Below are 18,921 nucleotides of genomic sequence, written 5' to 3'. Positions count from 1 at the left end.
AGGTGGGGGCATGTCTTGGCTGGTTAGCTATTGTAGTTGAATATAGACAGCTCAACTGTCTGTTTATACTTTAAGTGGAGCAGCGAGGTGAGCAAGAAGTTAAAGCTATGCAGGTCAATGGTCACATTGGTTCATCTGCATTAATGCATTAGTGTCCAGTCTGTTACTGTAGCAGATGGCCAAGATTCACAAGACTGGTTACAGAGAAGGGCCCCCCCCCCATGTCCCCCATCTCCTTTCTGTTGTGACCATGCAGGAAACTACTTAGGAAGCTCCTCACAAAGGCTCATACACCCCAACATTTCATGTCTAGATGTTTCTGTGGCAGATTACATAGTTGATAGTTATTTTATGGATTTCTCTTATTAAACAAAGACATTAGAATGCCTCTTAGACCTGGTATATATTGTTTGTTTCTCTGGTTTTCCTTGTACACCTTGATTGAAACTGCCATCCCCGCCGGTCTTCGTAGAGCCTGCACATAACCCAGCCCGGGCCTCAGCCACTTCCCCAGCATCTGCTGCGGCTCCAGCTGCAGCCCCAGCCGCTACCCCAGCCCCAGCCACTGCCCCAGCATCTGCTGCGGCTCCATCTGCAGCCCCAGCCGCTACCCCAGCCCCAGCCGCTACCCCAGCCCCGGCCACTGCCCCAGCATCTGCTGCGGCTCCATCTTCAGCCCCAGCCGCTATCCCAGCCAACCCTGGCCGGGAGGAAGCAGAGGGGTAAGTGCAGTACCTTGTGTTCATTCTCCATTAGTCTCTCCCAACACTTATAGCTGGAGATTTGGTTATGGCTTTGGTAACTCTCCATAGAAGGCTCTCTTCAACTTCCAACACTGGCACTTACTTACAGGATGTATAGTAAATATTGAAAACACCCTTAAGGAGAAGAGCGTGAGTGAAAGTAACCTACTCACCTTCTCTTGAACCACACAATGAGAGGTTGACCGAATTTGAACCCCTTCCAAAATAGCCACCTCCCAAGAGATCTTAACACCAAATCAGTATCAAATTAATAATCTAATCAAGGCTGACACAGAGAGTGGAGAAGATCTCTCAGTCCGTGTGAGACAAACACAGGTGTGATCTATAGGATCTATATCCCACAGCAAAGAAACATGCAGATTAAAGGAGAGAGAGAGGAGCTGAAACAAGATAAGAAGATTAGCTGATCGAAGCTCACTGGAGCTGCTTATGGTTAGCGAGGCTATGAAACAAAAAAAATGAAAACAAATCCAGTATTACAGTCATGGCGATCCCTTTAGCCAAGGGGATCCCTTTAGCCAAGAGAATCCCTTTAGTCATGTTGATGCAACTGCAGTTTGACAGTTCGTCAGTAGCTGAACAAGTTAATTTGTAGTTCTAGCCTACACTGTGTGATGACTGAGTGTGTTTTTGCAGAAAATTAAAGCCTATATAAAAATAGATATGGAACATTTAGCTACAGGGGCAGTAGAAAAGTATGAATAGAGTTACGGTAATAAAACAAATAATACCATGGCTTTGCACACTAATATTGCTTGTTAAAGGGTAATCCACTCAAAAACTATTTTTTGGGTATTTTTTTCATTATACCACTGTTCAGTCCTAAAATGTTTTACATGTCAGCAGTCCAGTTTTCAAGAAATTGGACTTTCAAGAAGCATGTGGCGGTGACACTTGGTTCTTGAAAGTCCAATATCTTAAAAACTTGACTGCTGACATGTAAAACATGTTGGGACTGAATCAACAGTGGACAAAGGAAAAATAACAAAATATCAGTTTTGGGTGTCATTTCACTCTAAAGCCAAACCCAAAATGTTGCATTTTATACTGATCAAAAATATAAAAACACAACAAGAGATCGCTATGTGCACAGGTAAGTTCAGGGATATTGCCTCTGCGTATTGGAACAGGTCAGATCGGGGATATTGTCTCTGCGTATTGAAACGGGTAAGATCAGGGATATTGCCTCTGCGTATTGAAACAGGTAAGATCAGGGATATTGTCTCTGTGTATTGAAACAGGTCAGATTCGGGAAATTGTCTCTGCGTATTGAAACAGGTCAGATCAGGGAAATTGTCTCTGCATATTGAAACAGGTAAGATCAGGGATATTGTCTATGTGTATTGAAACAGGTCAGATCAGGGATATTGTCTATGTGTATTGAAACAGGTCAGATCAGGGATATTGTGTATTGAAACAGGTCAGATCAGGGATATTGTCTCTGTGAATTGAAACAGGTAAAATCAGGGATATTGTCTATGCGTAATGAAACAGGTTGGTATTGTGTTGAAATGGAAGAGGAAAGACTATATAATTATTGTGACCTCGAAGAAATAGAGAATTAAACTAATTTGTATCCTCTATTGCCCTTTCTACCATGATATACACTTGCCGTTATTCCACAAAGCACACAAGATAAACCCTGGCATTATGTGGCGTCTACCATATGAATCTTCTCTTTGTGTCAGACTGGGTTCAAGTTTCTTTTTTCTGGGTTCTGTTTCTTTTTTCTGTATTTATTGGTCTGTATATGGTATGTATGTATGTATATACAGTGGGGAGAACAAGTATTTGATACACTGCCAATTTTGCAGGTTTTCCTACTTACAAAGCATGTAGAGGTCTGTAATTTTTTTTATCATAGGTACACTTCAACTGTGAGAGACAGAATCTAAAAGAAAAATCCAGAAAATCACATTATGATTTTTAAGTAATTAATTTGCATTTTATTGCATGACATAAGTATTTGATCACCTACCAACCAGTAAGAATTCCGGCTTTCACAGACCTGTTAGTTTTTCTTTAAGAAGCCCTCCAATTCTCCACTCATTACCTGTATTAACTGCACCAGTTTGAACTCGTTACCTGTATAAAAGACACCTGTCCACACACTGAATCAAACAGACTCCAACCTCTCCACAATGGCCAAGACCAGCGAGCTGTGTAAGGACATCAGGGTTAAAATTGTAGACCTGCACAAGGCTGGGATGGGCTACAGGACAATAGGCAAGCAGCTTGGTGAGAAAGCAACAACTGTTGGCGCAATTATTAGAAAATGGAAGAAGTTCAAGATGACGGTCAATCACCCTCGGTCTGGGGCTCCATGCAAGATCTCACCTCGTGGGGCATCAATGATCATGAGGAAGGTGAGGGATCAGCCCAGAACTATGCGGCAGGACCTGGTCAATGACCTGAAGAGAGCTGGGACCACAGTCTCAAAGAAAACCATTAGTAACACACTACGCCGTCATGGATTAAAATCCTGCAGCACATGCAAGGTCCCCCTGCTCAAGCCAGCGCATGTCCAGGCCCGTCTGAAATTTGCCAATGACCATCTGGTTGAACCAGAGGAGGAATGGGAGAAGGTCATGTGATCTGATGAGACAAAAATAGAGCTTTTTGGTCTAAACTCCACTCGCCGTGTTTGGAGGAAGAAGAATGATGAGTACAACCCCAAGAACACCATCCCTACCGTGAAGCATGGAGGTGGAAACATCATTCTTTGGGGATGCTTTTCTGCAAAGGGGACAGAACGACTGCACCGTATTGAGGGGAGGATGGATGGGGCCATGTATCGCGAGATCTTGGCCAACAACCTCCTTCCCTCAGTAAGAGCATTGAAGATGGGTCGTGGCTGGGTCTTCCAGCATGACAACAACCCAAATCACATAGCCAGGGCAACTAAGAAGTGGCTCCGTAAGAAGCATCTCAAGGTCCTGGTGTGGCCTAGCCAGTCTCCAGACCTGAACCCAATAGAAAATCTTTGGAGGGAGCTGAATGTCCGTATTGCCCAGTAACAGCCCCGAAACCTGAAGGATCTGGAGAAGGTCTGTGTGGAGGAGTGGGCCAAAATCCCTGCTGCAGTGTGTGCAAACCTGGTCAAGAACTACAGGAAACGTATGATCTCTGTAATTGCAAACAAAGGTTTCTGTACCAATTATTAAGTTTTGCTTTTCTGATGTATCAAATACTTATGTCATGCAATATAATGCAAATGAATGACTTAAAAAATCATACATGTGATTTTCTGGATTTAGTTTTAGATTCCGTCTCTCATAGTTGAAGTGTACCTATGATAACAATTACAGACCTCTACATGCTTTGTAAGTAGGAAAACCTGCAAATATTGGCAGTGTATCAAATACTTGTTCTCCCCACTGTATGTATGTATGTCTGTATGTATTTTTGTATGTATGTACTGTATGTATATTACTGTATGTATGTACTGTATGTATGTACTGTATGTATGTATAGTACTGTATGTATGTATATACTGTATGTATAGTATGTACTGTATGTATTGTATGTACTGGATGTATTGTATGTACTGGATGTATGTATGTATTGTATGTATTGTATGTATAGTATTTTACGTATGTACTGTATGTATCGTATTGTATTGTTATGTATGTACTGTATGTATAGTATTGTACTGTATGTATGCACTGTATGTATGTATAGTATTGTATATATGTATGTATGTACTGTATGTATAGTATTGTACTGCATGTACTGTATGTATGGTACTGTATGTATGTATGTATTGTATAGTATTGTATGTATGTATAGTATGTATGTATAGTATTGTACTGTATAGTATAGTATGTATAGTATGTATGTACTGTATGTATAGTATGTACTGTATGTATAGTATAGTATTGTATGTATTGTATGTATGTATGTATTGTATGTACTGTATGTATGTACTGTATAGTATAGTATAGTCTGTATGTATAGTATAGTATCTATGTATGTACTGTCTGTATGTACTGTATAGTATGTATGTACAGTATGTATAGTATAGTATGTATGTACTGTATGTATAGTATAGTATAGTTTGTATGTACAGTATGTATAGTATAGTATGTATGTACTGTATGTATAGTATTGTATAGTATGTACTGTATGTATAGTATTGTATGTACTGTATGTATAGTATTGTATAGTATGTATAGTATTGTATGTACTGTATGTATAGTATTGTATAGTATTGTATAGTATGTATGTACTGTATGTATAGTATAGTATAGTATGTATGTACTGTATGTATAGTATTGTATGTATAGTATAGTATAGTATGTATGTACTGTATGTATTGTATGTACTGTATGTATAGTATTGTATAGTATGTATGTACTGTATGTATAGTATTGTATAGTATGTATGTATGTATAGTATTGTATAGTATGTACTGTATGTACTGTATGTACTGTATGTACTGTATGTATAGTATGTATAGTATGTATGTACAGTATGTATAGTATGTATGTACTGTATGTATAGTATGTATGTACTGTATGTATTGTATTGTATGTACTGAATGTATTGTATTGTATAGTATTGTATTGTACTGCTCTAGGGATGTAGTTATTGTTTGGATAACCTTATTTACTATTATGTATTGTATTTTTCTGTAATGCAGCGAATGCCAGGAGGAAAAATTATCATTTCATTCCCATAGTGAATCATTGTAATGTTTGTTCATTTGTCAATTAATAATCCCTTAAGGGATGGGTTGCCAATTGTTGATTTGACACGAAAATAAAATGTCCTTCATTTATTCATTCATGCAACAATTCCAGCCGCACCAATGTGTCGGAGGAAACAACTTACACCTGGCGACCGTGTCAGCGTGCACTGTGCCCGGCCCGCCACAGGAGTTGCTAGAGCGCGATGAGACAAGGATATCCCTGCCGGCTAAACCCTCCCTAACCCGGACGACGCTGGGCCAATTGTGTGCCGCCCTATAGGCCGCCCGGTCGCGGCCGGCTGCTACAGAGCCTGGGCTCGAACCCAGAATCTCTAGTGGCACAGTTAGCACTGCGATGCAGTGCCTTAGACCACTGCTCCACTCAGGAGGCCCAGAACTGGGACATTTTCAGCTTCTAGGAATTATGTACAGGTCCTTGTGACATTGGGCTGTGCATTATCATGCTGAAACATGAGGTGATGGTGGCAGATGAATGGCGTGACAATGGGCCTCAGGATCTCATCACGATATCTCTGTACATTCAAATTGCCATCAATATAATGCCATTGTGTTCGTTGTCCGTAGCTTATACCTGCCCATACCCTAACCCATTGGTGGGCAACCTTTTGGCTCAATGGCCACATTGAGTTTTTGAAACCAAGTGAAGGGAGACATACTATATGCATGAACAAAACATGTGAAGCCTTTATTCATTTGCAAATTGACACGGAACTACTAGTGTACTGTAGGTGTACAAATGCTTGCAGAACAATTATACCCTTGCACCATCACTACCATTGTTTTTTGTGAACAGATTTCACGTTTTTCACAACACGTACATAATTTATAACTACAAAGACACAGTCAAAAAACACACACAGATACTGCATCTCTACCCTTGTAAAGTACAATCTTAGTCACAATATGCAAACTTAAAAATGGATATACTGTACATTTCATGACCGGAGACATGCAACATATAATGGCAGATGTGTAAAAAAAACTATTCTCAAATTTGAGTGAAACATTTGGTAAGGACATCCGTTTCATTTGGAAGGGTCTGTTTTTTAAAGCATATTAAGGCACAATTCTTATCTCCATCGTGAGCCATATTTACAGTTATCCAATCACCTCAGCCCAAATATGACTGATTAGTTATTACCTGTATCCAATTGCATTGCTGGATCATTCTCACTGCATAACCATCACCATGAAAAAGCGTAATCCTTGCCTACCCCGGTCACGGTTATTCAAGGGTCTGGTCACCTCTCTTGGCATTGGCATCAAAGTCTGGTGTCATCGTTGATGTAGAGATTCTCAGAACAGCTGACAAGTGGTCATTTGTTCAATTTGACCTGTGACGGGATTTGTTGTAATTCATGACCGAGAACCTTTGTTCACACACATATGTGGACCTGAATGAAACAAGCCTCCTTAGGGCTTGTTTCATTCAGTGAGCCATAGCACTGGTCTATTGTTGCTGTTTTGTACCTCTCCTCCAAAGCACCGTCACGTTGGATGTCGATGAGCTCCAATTGTGTGCCTGGCGGTGCTTTCTCACTGTCGAAAGACAGGGGGCATGAAACAAGCTTCAGCTCAGTCTCAGTCTTGGTGAAGTCTGGGAAGCGGCGGAGAAACTCAGCATGCAGGTCGATCAAAGTGCTACTGTATGTCTCAGTGCGGCCCTGCGATGTGGGCTGTTCAGTACGGCCAGTGTCGGAAAATGAGCAAGAGACCGGCTGCTCATTTGTCTGGAGTACAACATAAGCATTGAATGCTTTCACGTTGGAATACAGTTCATGCACAAAAACACATTTGCCTGCAGTTCCACATTTAGATTGTTCAGGTGCCCAAATATGTCCACGCCGAAAGCAAAGTCGCCCAGCCAGTCTGTGTCTTTCAACTCGAACTAGTTGTCAGGAACATACCCATCTCCTCTGTTGAATCTTGTTATGTTCATACAGATATTTACACATTTTAAGTTTGCTGAAAATAAATGCAGTTTACAGTGAGAGGACGTTTCTTTTTTTTGCTGAGTTTTATATATATATATATTCTTTAGAATATTTCTTCCACTTTGACAGAGTATTTTGTGTAAATCATTGACAAAAAATCCAAATCCAAATCTTAAATCCATTTTAATCACACTTTGTAACACAACAAAATGTGGAAAATGTCAAGGGGTGTGAATACTTTCTGAAGTCACTGTAATTTAGAATGTTCACAAAAATAAAGCAATTTCATTGTTCTCATATTACTCTGTAGGCTACTGACCTATTCAAAGCTTCATCCGACATATCATATCACCATACTGTACATCTGCCTGTAGTTATTGAACTCAACCTGCAGGGGGTTTGTTTGTTGTTATATAGTGATGGGAGACAACTGCAGGCAAGGTTCTGACAGATTGGTGGCAAGGACACACACAGGAAACACCCACATCAAACCACACCCCCAAGCCAACTCATGGTAGGCACAGATTGAACAATGAGATCAGTTAATAACATCTTTTGCTTCTGTCATGGCCATCAGCATTTCTTGAGGAGCAAGCCAAAAAAACAAGGCCAAATCAGCAGGTGCAGTTCCCTTTTAAAGCAGGGTGTAATGTGGTGTTTTTTTCAGCAGAGGGAACACTTTATTCGTTTATAGTGTTTCACCAACATATACAGTTGAAATTGAGCAAAACTGAGATAATGTCTGAGGTCCCAGATCTGTTTGTGCTCTGGCATGAGTTGGCACAAAATGACTGCCACTCAAAACAACAACTTGAGACAGTGTTGACACAGTTAAGTTCCTGAAAGAGCTGTGTTTTTAAATAATTCTGCAATAAGGGCAATGTAAACGGGGTCTTATTCTGTGAATCAGTAATGGTGAAACTCACTGTCAAGTGATTTTATTTTCCTTTCCAGAGAAGTTCCCCCTCCTCCAACACCTCCTATAGTGGTAAATAGGTACTCTGATGATCAGCTCCGGGTCATAGTGAAGAGGATGAGAGAGAGAACAGAAATATACAGAGAGAAGCTCATAGACCCACACGCATCCTCACCTGAATTCAGCCCTCCAGTCAGTAAGTTTCCACACTCAAGGTAGTCATAAGAAATAAAGTGGATTCATTGGGAGTCATAAGGGATTCATAAGAGTCATAAGGGATTCAAATACACAGAGGATACACATATTTAGTTTGTTCTTTATTTAGTTGTACCCTGATAACCTGTTAGCTTCAGCACCGTTTTGTGTCAAATATCTATCTGACTCCTTAGCTATATTTGTTGACTATGGGTTATCATGGGATGTAACTTTAATGTTTGAATCCTTTCACTCTACTCAAGCTCCCATTTATCGAAAAAAAGATTATGAAATATTAATGAACGAGAGGCTAATAAAAGAAGAGCAAGATAGGATAAAGAAAGAAGGGGAAGACTTCAAAAACAAAGAGGCGGCAGAGAAGAAAAAGCAGGAAATGGCAGAGAAGAAAGCAGCAGAGCAAAAAGCGAAAGATGAAGCAAAAGCATCGGAGCCTGTGGTCAAACCAACTGTTGGCCAGGAAGTTGCCGCCTTCCTTGACAGGAGGCTAAAACCTATCGAGGATGCGATGGACTCAGTGCTACCATCCACCATAGATCCATTCTCAGGTATGCCAACTCTGCTGCTGCTCTGGTAAACTGCGCAGCAACATCTACTGAAATTGTTTTGTAAATAATTGGCTATGCAATACGATGATGTATTGCATGTATGTTACTTTTCAGTATTTAATACAGTAATAGTAAAGAGTTTGGATTCGGGCCTTGCAACTACCGTAGCTTTTTACATTGATTCATTATCTATCTCACTCTGTCCCCCTCTCTTGTTCTCTCTCTCTCTCCCTCCCTCCTGTCTCTCTCTCCTCATACGTTCTCCCTTTCCGCCTCTCTCTGTAGATCGCGCTTACATCGCGTGGCTCACTCTGGTGACTCTGGCCTTCAACTACAACACCTGGTTCATGACAGCTCGTCTGTGTTTCCCCTACCACACCCCGGAGTGGATCCCTTACTGGATAACCATGGACCTTGTGGCTGATTTCATCTATCTCATTGACTCAATCTTCTTCCAGGCCCGCAAGCAGTTCGTCAAAGGAGGGGACGTCATTGTAAGTCCCTCAGCTCTCCCTCTTTCTCCAGAGGAAGTAGGGCTCCTACTGTCCTTAAACTATGAGGGCATTTTGTGAGTGTTACAGTTTGAACACTTGTGAACAATTAAATAGGAAAAATAAAATGGCCAAGATGACAATTCCAGCTCAATTTAAGCATACCTGCATTGCATACATTTTGCAGCATATATAAATGTCAGTCCCATAGTCCAATGACATCTCATAATTATATGTTAATAAGGTGTTTAGAAAGGTGTTTAGAAAGACCAGATAGACTTCCCCACACAGGTAAAACCTTTCAGTGTTCCGGTATTCAAAATGAGACTTGTGTGCAGTGGACTGGCAGTAGTTGTGTAAACAGGTATTCCACATTAACATTGCTAAGGTAGATGTGATTTCATCTTTTTAATGTTCTGTCTTTCAGAAAGACAGGATTATAACCAAAGCGTACTACAGAAACTCTGAGAGATTTAAGGTACTTCAAAGATGTAATTGTTTGTTATATAAACTGCAGATCATTTTTCATGGCTTTAACACAAACATCTAACATTTATGTATTTGATTAAAAAAATGTTTTTTTTCTGTATGTCTTCAAGGCAGGGGCTTCAGAGTTACCACCTACTGTAACTTATTTGTCTCTTTTCTCAGATGGACATGATAGCAATGGCACCCATAGACTTGCTATGCTTCCATTTCGGGTACAAATCCATCTTCAGATTCAATCGAATGATAAAGGTAAAGCATTGTCTGTTATGGTCAACTTATGCAAACTCATCTTATGCTGAAACAAGCATGACTCAACTGTTAACACTGATTCTACTGTTTTATGTTTGCTACTTTTTGATTTTATTTGACAATTTAAAATGCTTAAAATGTACAACTCTGCAACAGATACCAAATCCAGTCGAGGATAAAACACAATAACGTAAAAAGACTTTCATTGCGGTCCTTTTTTTTTATGCTACTTTTGGGGTGTTGATTTTGAGGTCTTCTTTAGGTGGACGCATTCTTTGAGTTCAGTGATCGTCTGGAGAGCCTCATGTCCAAGGCCTACATTTGGAGGTATGTCACTAACTTTACAACTTAATTATGCCTATGTTTTGCCTATGTTCTGCCTTTATACTGTACCAACTCCAAATATGATGATATCCGACATGCCTGTCAATCAAACAACCAATCAATCAAATACAGTACATTTCTATATTCATTTTTACAGCAACATTTACAGTACCAGTCAAAAGTTTGGACACAACTACTCATTCAAGGGTTTATCTTTGTCTTTACTATTTTCTACATTGTAGAATAATAGTGAAGACATCAAAACTATGAAATAACACATATGGAATCGTGTAGTAACCAAAAAAGTGTTAAAACAAATCAAAATATATTTTATATTTGAGATTCTTCAAAGTAGACACCCTTTGCCTTGATGGCAGCTCTGCACACTCTTGGAATTCTTTCAACCAGCGTCATGAGGTAGTCACCTGGAATGCATTTCAATTAACATGTGTGGCTCTTCAAGTGCAATCGCAAAAATCATCAAGCGCTACGATGAAACTGGCTCTCATGAGGACCGCCATAGGAAAGGAAGACCCAGAGTTACCTCTACTACAGAGGATAAGTTCATTAGAGTTAACTGCACCTCAGATTGCAGCCCAAATAAATGCTTCAGAGTTCAAGTAACAGACACATCTCAACATCCACTGTTCAGAGGAGACTGCGTGAATCAGGCCTTCCTGGTTGAATTGCTAAGAAACACAAGCAATGGACATTAGACTAGTGGAAATCTGTCCCTTGGTCTGATGAGTCCAAAATGGTTCCAACTGCCGTGTATTTTTGAGACGCAGAGTTGGTGAATGGATGATCTCTGCATGTGTGGTTCTCACCGTGAAGCATGGAGGAGGAGGTGTGATGGTGTGGGGGTGCTTTGCTGGTGACACTGTCAGTGATTTATTTAGAATTCAAAGCACACTTAACCAGCATGGCTTCCACAGCATTCTGCAGCGATACACCATCGCATCTGGTTTGAGCTTAGTGGGATTATCATTTGTTTTTCAACAGGACAAGGACCCAACACACCTCTAAGCTGTGTAAGGGCTATTTTTCCAAGAAGGAGAGTGATGGAGTGCTGCATCAGCTGACCTGGCCTCCACAATCACCCAACCTCGACCCAATTGAGATGGTTTGGAGTGTACAAAGCTGTCATCAAGGCAAAGGGAAAAACTAAAATATAACATACACTACCGTTCAAAAGTTTGGGGTCACTTAGAAATGTCCTTTTTTTTTAAAGAAAAGCATTTTTTTGTCCATTCAGATTGATCAGAAATACAGTGTAGACATTGTTAAAGTTGTAATCAGCGAAACAGTTTTCAGCTGTGCTAACATAATTTATTTATTAATGATCAATAAGCCTTTTAAAATGATCAACTTGGATTAGCTAACATGCCGTTGGAACAAAGGAGTGATGGTTGCTGATAATGGGCCTCTGTACACCTATATAGATATTTCATTAAAAATCAGCCGCTTCCAGCTACAGTACAGTACAATAGTCATTTACAACATTAACAATGTCTACACTGTATTTCTGATCAATTTGATGTTATTTAAAATGGACAGAAAATGTTATTTTCTTTCAAAAAACAAGAAAATAACATTTTCTTTCAAAAACATATCTAAGTGACCTCAAACTGTTGAATGGTGGTGTATATTTTCATTTGTTTAACCCTATTTTGGTTACTACATGATACCATACGTGTTCATAGTTGAAGTGTTCACTGTTATTCTACAATGTAAAAATAGTAAAAATAAAGAAAAACCCTTGAATGAGTAGGTGTGTTCTAACTTTTGACTAGTACTGTATCTTGAAGTGCTATACCCTTGCTTGCTGTGTTACAAGAGTGGTCCGCACCATTGGCTACCTGCTCTTCATGCTCCACCTCAACGCCTGCGCCTACTACGTGGCCTCGGCCTACCAGGGCATCGGCAAGACCACATGGGTCTACACTGGCAAAGGCAGCGCGTATGTACATTACACCAACTCAATTGTATATCTCCCGTTGTCAGTGCACACCTTGCAGAGCTCAAGTTATTGTTCAATTTGAGTTACTGCATGACCGTATCTCCTGTATAACATTAGTCATTTGCAACTTGTTCATTTGTCATGTCAATATTGTAAGGAAGTACTGTTCTAAAGCCATGCATGTTACATGTAGTTGATTATATATATACATAATTTAGACATACAGGACTATGTATACATTCTTTCTCTATTTGGACTGCTTTATGTGTTGTTGTTTTTTAGTTACCTGAGCAGTTTCTTCTATGCGGAGAAATCCCTGCTGATGATCGCAGAGTTGCCATTTCCCGACACCTTATTCGGCCAGTTGTTTCAGATGGCCAACTATTTTTTCGGCGCCTTCTTTTTGTCCATCTTTCTTGGCCAGGTAGTCCTCTAAGTGTGCTTGATTTTTGTCACAATTTTGTCTTTTATTTTGTTTTGGTGTTTGACAATTTCCTTTTTTCTACAATTCTTGTTTTTTTTTGGTACAGTTTTTCTCTTAAAAAAAAGGATTTCCCCCCCAAAACAATTTAAACACTTTTCCCATCTCAGGTCATAACCTTTGATCCAGTACCAGGGAGGTCAAAAACACACAACCAAATGACCTAGCTACTGCGGAGCAGAGAGACTAGCACCCCTCCTAACGCCACCCCCTCTCCACACACAGATACCTGTCTAATACCCCACTCTTCTCTACAGGTACTTGCGTTGTTACTATTACGCAGTCCGCAGTCTGATCAACATCGGTGGTCTTCCAGAGCCCCACACAGTCTTTGAGATTACCTTTCAGTTGTCAAACTTTTTCGTGGGTGTCTTCGTGTTCTCCAGTTTGATTGGACAGGTAACAGGAAGAGACATAGTCAGATAGATCTCCCATTGGCTTTCCCATCTAGGATCTAGAGCTCCTATTGACATAATCAAAGCCCCCCATTACCCCGATTCATCTGGAAACCTTAACCTTAGCAGTGTTTCTTACATCACAACCTAGTCTCCGTCTTTGTCATAGCCATAGCATAGATGTCGTAGAGAATAACTGGGTGGGCGGTTCTCTTTCAATTATTAGTTTCAATATCTCACATGTGGAATTTACCTGAATCTCAACAGCAGGTTTTTCAGTTCTCATCTTCTGTGTTGGGTGACTTTACCGAAAGGAATGTTTTCGCTTCGGGTAAGAATTTGCTTTTCTACTTTTTCTTCCCTTTGCCTCCTGTGGTACACGGCAAGCTACTGAGACTTGGTTAGCTTAGCTGCAAGGCTTAGCTAACCTGGGCAGAGGCACCATTCAAGGTTGTGGCTGTGCCATAAGCCTTGCAGTGGTGGGGTGGAGAGCCTTGTGGCTCAACTTGTCCAGCCTGTTGGACAAAGCGAAAGCACATTTCCTTGACCCTCCTGTCAAGCTATCCCATAGACCTGGGAACTGTGGATGCCCGGCCTACCCTCCCCGAGCCTAGGCTTCACGGCAGGGAGAGGGCAATTAGCTGAATCCCCCAGCAACGCAGCAGAGACCGAACCCACAATTCTGGTCCCCGAACAGGGGTTGACAGTGGGGAAAATCAAGGACCCACCCAGCTGATTTTTTTCCCTATATGGGGAAGGAGTACACCACCTGCAGCAGAGAGGGGCAGCCAGCAGTTCACCTCTGTGCTCCTGGAACCCATGTCCTTGCATTCGCTCTCAGGGAAGACGAGGGGAATCCACTCTACCTCTGAATGCCCTGTCTGACATGACCCCCCCCCCCCCCCCTCGACTCTCGTTCAAGCAGCTGGGGCAGGACAACAAATTGGCAGTCGCGACCAACCACTGTCCCTATGTTCCATTGTGTCAACACAGCCCTTGTCAATATAAAAGTATCTGCTGTATCCAGGTGTCATACCAAGGACACAGAGCAAAAATTGTGAGAGTCCACTGACCTGTGGGCTACTCGCCACAAGAACAGGGACATGGCGCGTATGCGCAGTCCAGCCCTGGGTCTGGTCCATGGTGACAAAGGGGTACAGACTGCAGTGTCGTGACTTTGGCATCATTAAACTGAAGACTTATTTATCAAATAACTCTGTAATTATGATTACGCGATTAAACTGATTAATCATGTAACTGTAATTAACTAGGAAGTCGGGGCACCAAGGAAAATATTCAGATTATAAAGTTATAATTTTCCTAATATAACTTTCAGATATTAATATCTGATCACTTAGTCTTCTGATTAAAGAATTCTTCTTTACCTCACGTTAGTCTCATTCCAAACGTCGTAAATTGTTGGTTATCTGCACAAACCCTGTCTTCACTATGATTCATCCATACATCAATTGTCTTAAATCATTTATTTACTAACTAAGTAATTCGCAGAAATGCATAAACAAACAGTAGATAGTTACAAGGAAATGATAACGGAGTTTCCCTAGTGGGCTAAACCGGCATCACGGCTTGGCATACAAAAGGGAAGTGGGGATCAACTGAGATGAGACACTGGAGAGTTGATAATTATAACAATTAAAATGCTAATCCTTTGCACATGAACGCTCACTGATTCGGGAACAATTGCAATCAATATATATATTTACGTTCAGTGTGTCGTCGGGATCTCTGTTGAAAAGTTTGTTTCTGTTGGAGAGTTTGTCCGCTCTCTCTCTGTTGTGGTTAGAATGGATAGTTCAGAGTGACATTCATTCATGTCGTTATAGAATAGATGTTTCAGCGGTTGTCGGTCTTCGCGTTCAATGATACCGAATTCCTAGCTGCAGACTAGTAATTAATATCAAATACTTGTTCTTATTCTGTCGGTATCGGTAGTCTAAGAGTTCAACCACGTGGTATAGTTAAAAGATTCAGCCATCTACTCAAACCTTAGGTTTATGGTCTCCTCTCAAACCTTGGCCCTCTCGTTATCGAGGTAAGCTGGTCTGCAACCTTTGTCCTCTCGTAAATTGAGAGAAACATGGTCTGTTGAGAAATTCTCAAGGTGGGGGTTTTATTCGGAAGAGCAGAAAGGGGCCTGTCCCAGGACGCCAGACCATAACTGTGCTCATGGGCGGTCCTCTGATTTAGTTAAACTCCAAAGGGAATTTGAGTTTCCTTCATTAAACAGCCAAAATCTTATTACACAATTTCACAAACAGTATCATCCTCACTCATTCATCTTATACAACAATTAGATGTAAACCTCATATCTGAGGCTATTGTATAAACAGCGTTATGGTAATGTGGACATATTGTCTCCCATGAGGTTCACAAAATTGTACCAAACGGACCAGTTCGTAGCTGGATTCTTCGCCGATCTTTTATACCTTCTCCAGAACATAAATGTTGTTCGGACCTCAAGTTCTGTGAGGTGGAAGAAATTATTTTGTTATCTCTATGAAAACTCACTCTCTCTCTATAGTGTGGCCATGAGGAGATATTCTCCTCCAGGAATTTACGACCTGAGGTCGCAGCATCCTGAGTGTAGGAGACAGAGAGAGGGGGATTGTGCTCGCTGTACCCAAAGAGGGCAACGCCATGACAGCAGTTTGCTATGAGACCACCCGTAGCTGGAAGACACTTATTTTCACATAAGCATCCTGCCAGCACACAGGAGGTTTCTAAGGTTTGCTTTTCAAGGCACAGCCTACAAGTAGCTCCATAAACATTCAGCAAATGTATAGAGGCGGCTCAGTCAGAGTGAGGGAAGAAGGCTCATCCCTCATCTTGGTAGCCCCTCGATGGCCAGGCAAGCTTCAGGTAGCGGAGATCATTCTCCTGCTGTACGACGAGCCCTGGCAACTCCCGTTATGCAGGGATCTTTTTACCCAAGCGAACTGAGAGATTTTCCACCCTCACCCAGACACCATGGCCCGCTGCGCCTGGCCCGTGACAGGTTAAATTTGGATGTGACAGGCCTGCAGCTTGGAGTCATTCAGAGTGCCAGGGCCCCTTCTACATGACAAGTGGTGCCTTTTTGAGAAGTGGTGTGACCAAAAACAGATCCTTCCTTACTAATTCTCTGTATCCAAGGTTTTATGCTTTTTTGCAGTACCTTATTGACAGTGGGAAGGCATTCCCCACTGTTAAGGTCTATCTAGCTGCTATCTCGGCCTGTCATATAGGCTTTAACAATAACAGTGGGAAAACACCCCTCGTTATTGTTTCATGAAGGGGCAGTCCACTTACCTCCAGTATCAAAGCCTTTGCTCCATCTTTTGGCTATTTCACGGCAGCCTTTTGAGCTGCTGGAAAGCGTTGAGATGAGGCATCTCTCCTTAGGACCGCTTTACTGGTCGCCTTTATGTCCACAAAGTGAGTGAGTGAGCTGCATGCACTATCAGCTCACTATTCGTGTCTACAGTTTACCCCGGGTTTTTCCAAGGTTTCTTTGTTGCCCAACCTCGTCTTTATGCCTAAGGTCAGCGACCTTGGCTTTCCACCCGCCACCCTTCACTTCTACGGAAGAAGAGCATATCCATGATTTGTGTCCAGTACGTACATTACATGTATACTTGGATAGAACAAGAGCTTTGCACAAAAGCGACCAACTCTTTGTGTCCTGGGCACCTCCTTGCAAGGAGGCCCCTCTCTTGTCAACGGTTATCACATTGGATTGTGGAAGCTATTATATTGGCCTAAAATAGCAAGGGCTTACAGCCTGCAGAGAGTCTGAGGGCTCACTCCAGAGGTATGTTTACCTCTTGGGAACTGTTCAAGGCATCTCCTTACAGGAGATTTGCGATGTGGCTTGTTGGGTATCCCCTCATACTTTTATGAGGTTCTACCAGTTAGACATCATTGTACCTTCTTTGGCGCATATTGTCCTCAGTGTCGTGGCCTTTGAGGGTTGATATGTTGAGACTACCTGGCTTTGGAGAGCATGCTTGCGATACGGGAGTTGGCCAAAATCCCACATGTAAGATATGTGGGATTTTTGAAAGAGAACTCAAGGTTACTTTCGTAACCCCGGTTCTCTAATATTATGAGGGAGATATCTCACCGCATTCCCCTACTCACAAGAGTGTGAGGAAGTTCGGAATGCTTGAAAATGACTAGAGGGCGGGCGAGTTGCTCCTTATTGTGAGGGGAGGGGCTCACCTCATTTGCCACTCGACCTGTCTGTCTCCAACAAATGTGTGCAATTGGTTCTTTGAGCTTCTGAGATTCAGGTCAATCCCATATGTGAGATATCTCACTCATTATATCAGAGAACTGGGGTTACGAAAGTAACTCAGTTTCCTGGATACATATTAAGCCTAGTCCTTGACTAAAAAGCAATCTCACTGGAGAATCGCTGTTGAAGGTGCTGTTTAGTCCAGGATTAGACTCAACCTGTTGAAGTGAACAAAAGAAGATGTTTGATGATAGCGTTATTTCCCTGGCCCATAGCCACCTCAGTCTCAGGACTCTGATCTATCCAGACGGATATAGATATAAACTCAGCAAAAAAAGAAATATCCTCTCACTGTCAACTACTTTAATTTTCAGCAAACTTAACATGTGTAAATATTTGTATGAACATAACAAGATTCAACAACTGAGACATAAACTGAACAAGTTCCACAGACATGTGACTAACATAAATGGTATAATGTGTCCCTGAACAAAGGGGGAGTCAAAATCAAAAGTAACGGTCAGTATCTGGTGTGGCCACCAGCTACATTTAGTACTGCAGTGTTTCTTCTCCTCATGGACTGCACCAGATTTGCCAGTTCTCACTGTGAGATGTGACCCCACTCTTCCACCAAGGCACCTGCAAGTTCCCGGCCATTTCTGCGGGGAATGGCCCTAGCACTCACCCTCCGATCCAACAGGTCCCAGATGTGCTCAATGGGATTGAGATCCGGGCTCGTCGCTGGCCATGGCAGAACACTGATATTCTTGTCTTGCAGGAAATCACACACAGAACGAGCAGTATCGCTGGTGGCATTGTCATGCTGGAGGGTCCTGTCAGGATGAGCCTGCAGGAAGGGTACCACATGAGGGAGGAGGATGTCTTCCCTGTAACGCACAGCATTGAGATTGCCTGCAATGACAACAAGCTCAGTCCGATGATGCTGTGGCACACCGCTCCAGACCATGACAGACCCTCCACCTCCAAATCAATCCCGCTCCAGAGTACAGGCCTTGGTGTAACGCTCATTCCTTTGACGATGAACGCGAATCCGACCATCACCCCTGGTGAAACAAAATCACGACTCGTCAGTGAAGAGGACTTTTTGCCTGTCCTGTCTGGTCCAGCGATGGTGGGTTTGTGACCATAGGTAACGTCGTTGCCGGTGATGTCTGGTGAGGACCTGCCTTACAACAGGCTTACAAGCCC

The 18,921-nt window shown here is 41.8% G+C and overlaps 1 protein-coding gene across 1 annotated transcript in view; it reads left to right on the top strand.

Moving 5' to 3' along the window:
* Positions 1–18,921, top strand: part of LOC135521652 (cyclic nucleotide-gated cation channel beta-3-like) — a 30,563-nt gene that overhangs the window by 1,055 nt on the left and 10,587 nt on the right. Inside the window, exons 3-11 of the mRNA XM_064947336.1 lie at positions 473–722; positions 8,364–8,521; positions 8,784–9,086; positions 9,372–9,580; positions 10,005–10,055; positions 10,229–10,315; positions 10,578–10,642; positions 12,477–12,599; positions 13,338–13,479. Coding sequence (XP_064803408.1) covers positions 473–722; positions 8,364–8,521; positions 8,784–9,086; positions 9,372–9,580; positions 10,005–10,055; positions 10,229–10,315; positions 10,578–10,642; positions 12,477–12,599; positions 13,338–13,479 — 1,388 coding nt within the window. The remainder of the gene's footprint in view (positions 1–472; positions 723–8,363; positions 8,522–8,783; positions 9,087–9,371; positions 9,581–10,004; positions 10,056–10,228; positions 10,316–10,577; positions 10,643–12,476; positions 12,600–13,337; positions 13,480–18,921) is intronic.

The sequence above is a fragment of the Oncorhynchus masou genome, chromosome 30 (assembly GCF_036934945.1).
Source record: "Oncorhynchus masou masou isolate Uvic2021 chromosome 30, UVic_Omas_1.1, whole genome shotgun sequence".
NCBI lineage: Eukaryota > Metazoa > Chordata > Actinopteri > Salmoniformes > Salmonidae > Oncorhynchus > Oncorhynchus masou.
Note: the sequence above shows the minus strand (reverse complement) of the source record. Positions and strands in the feature narration are given on the sequence as shown.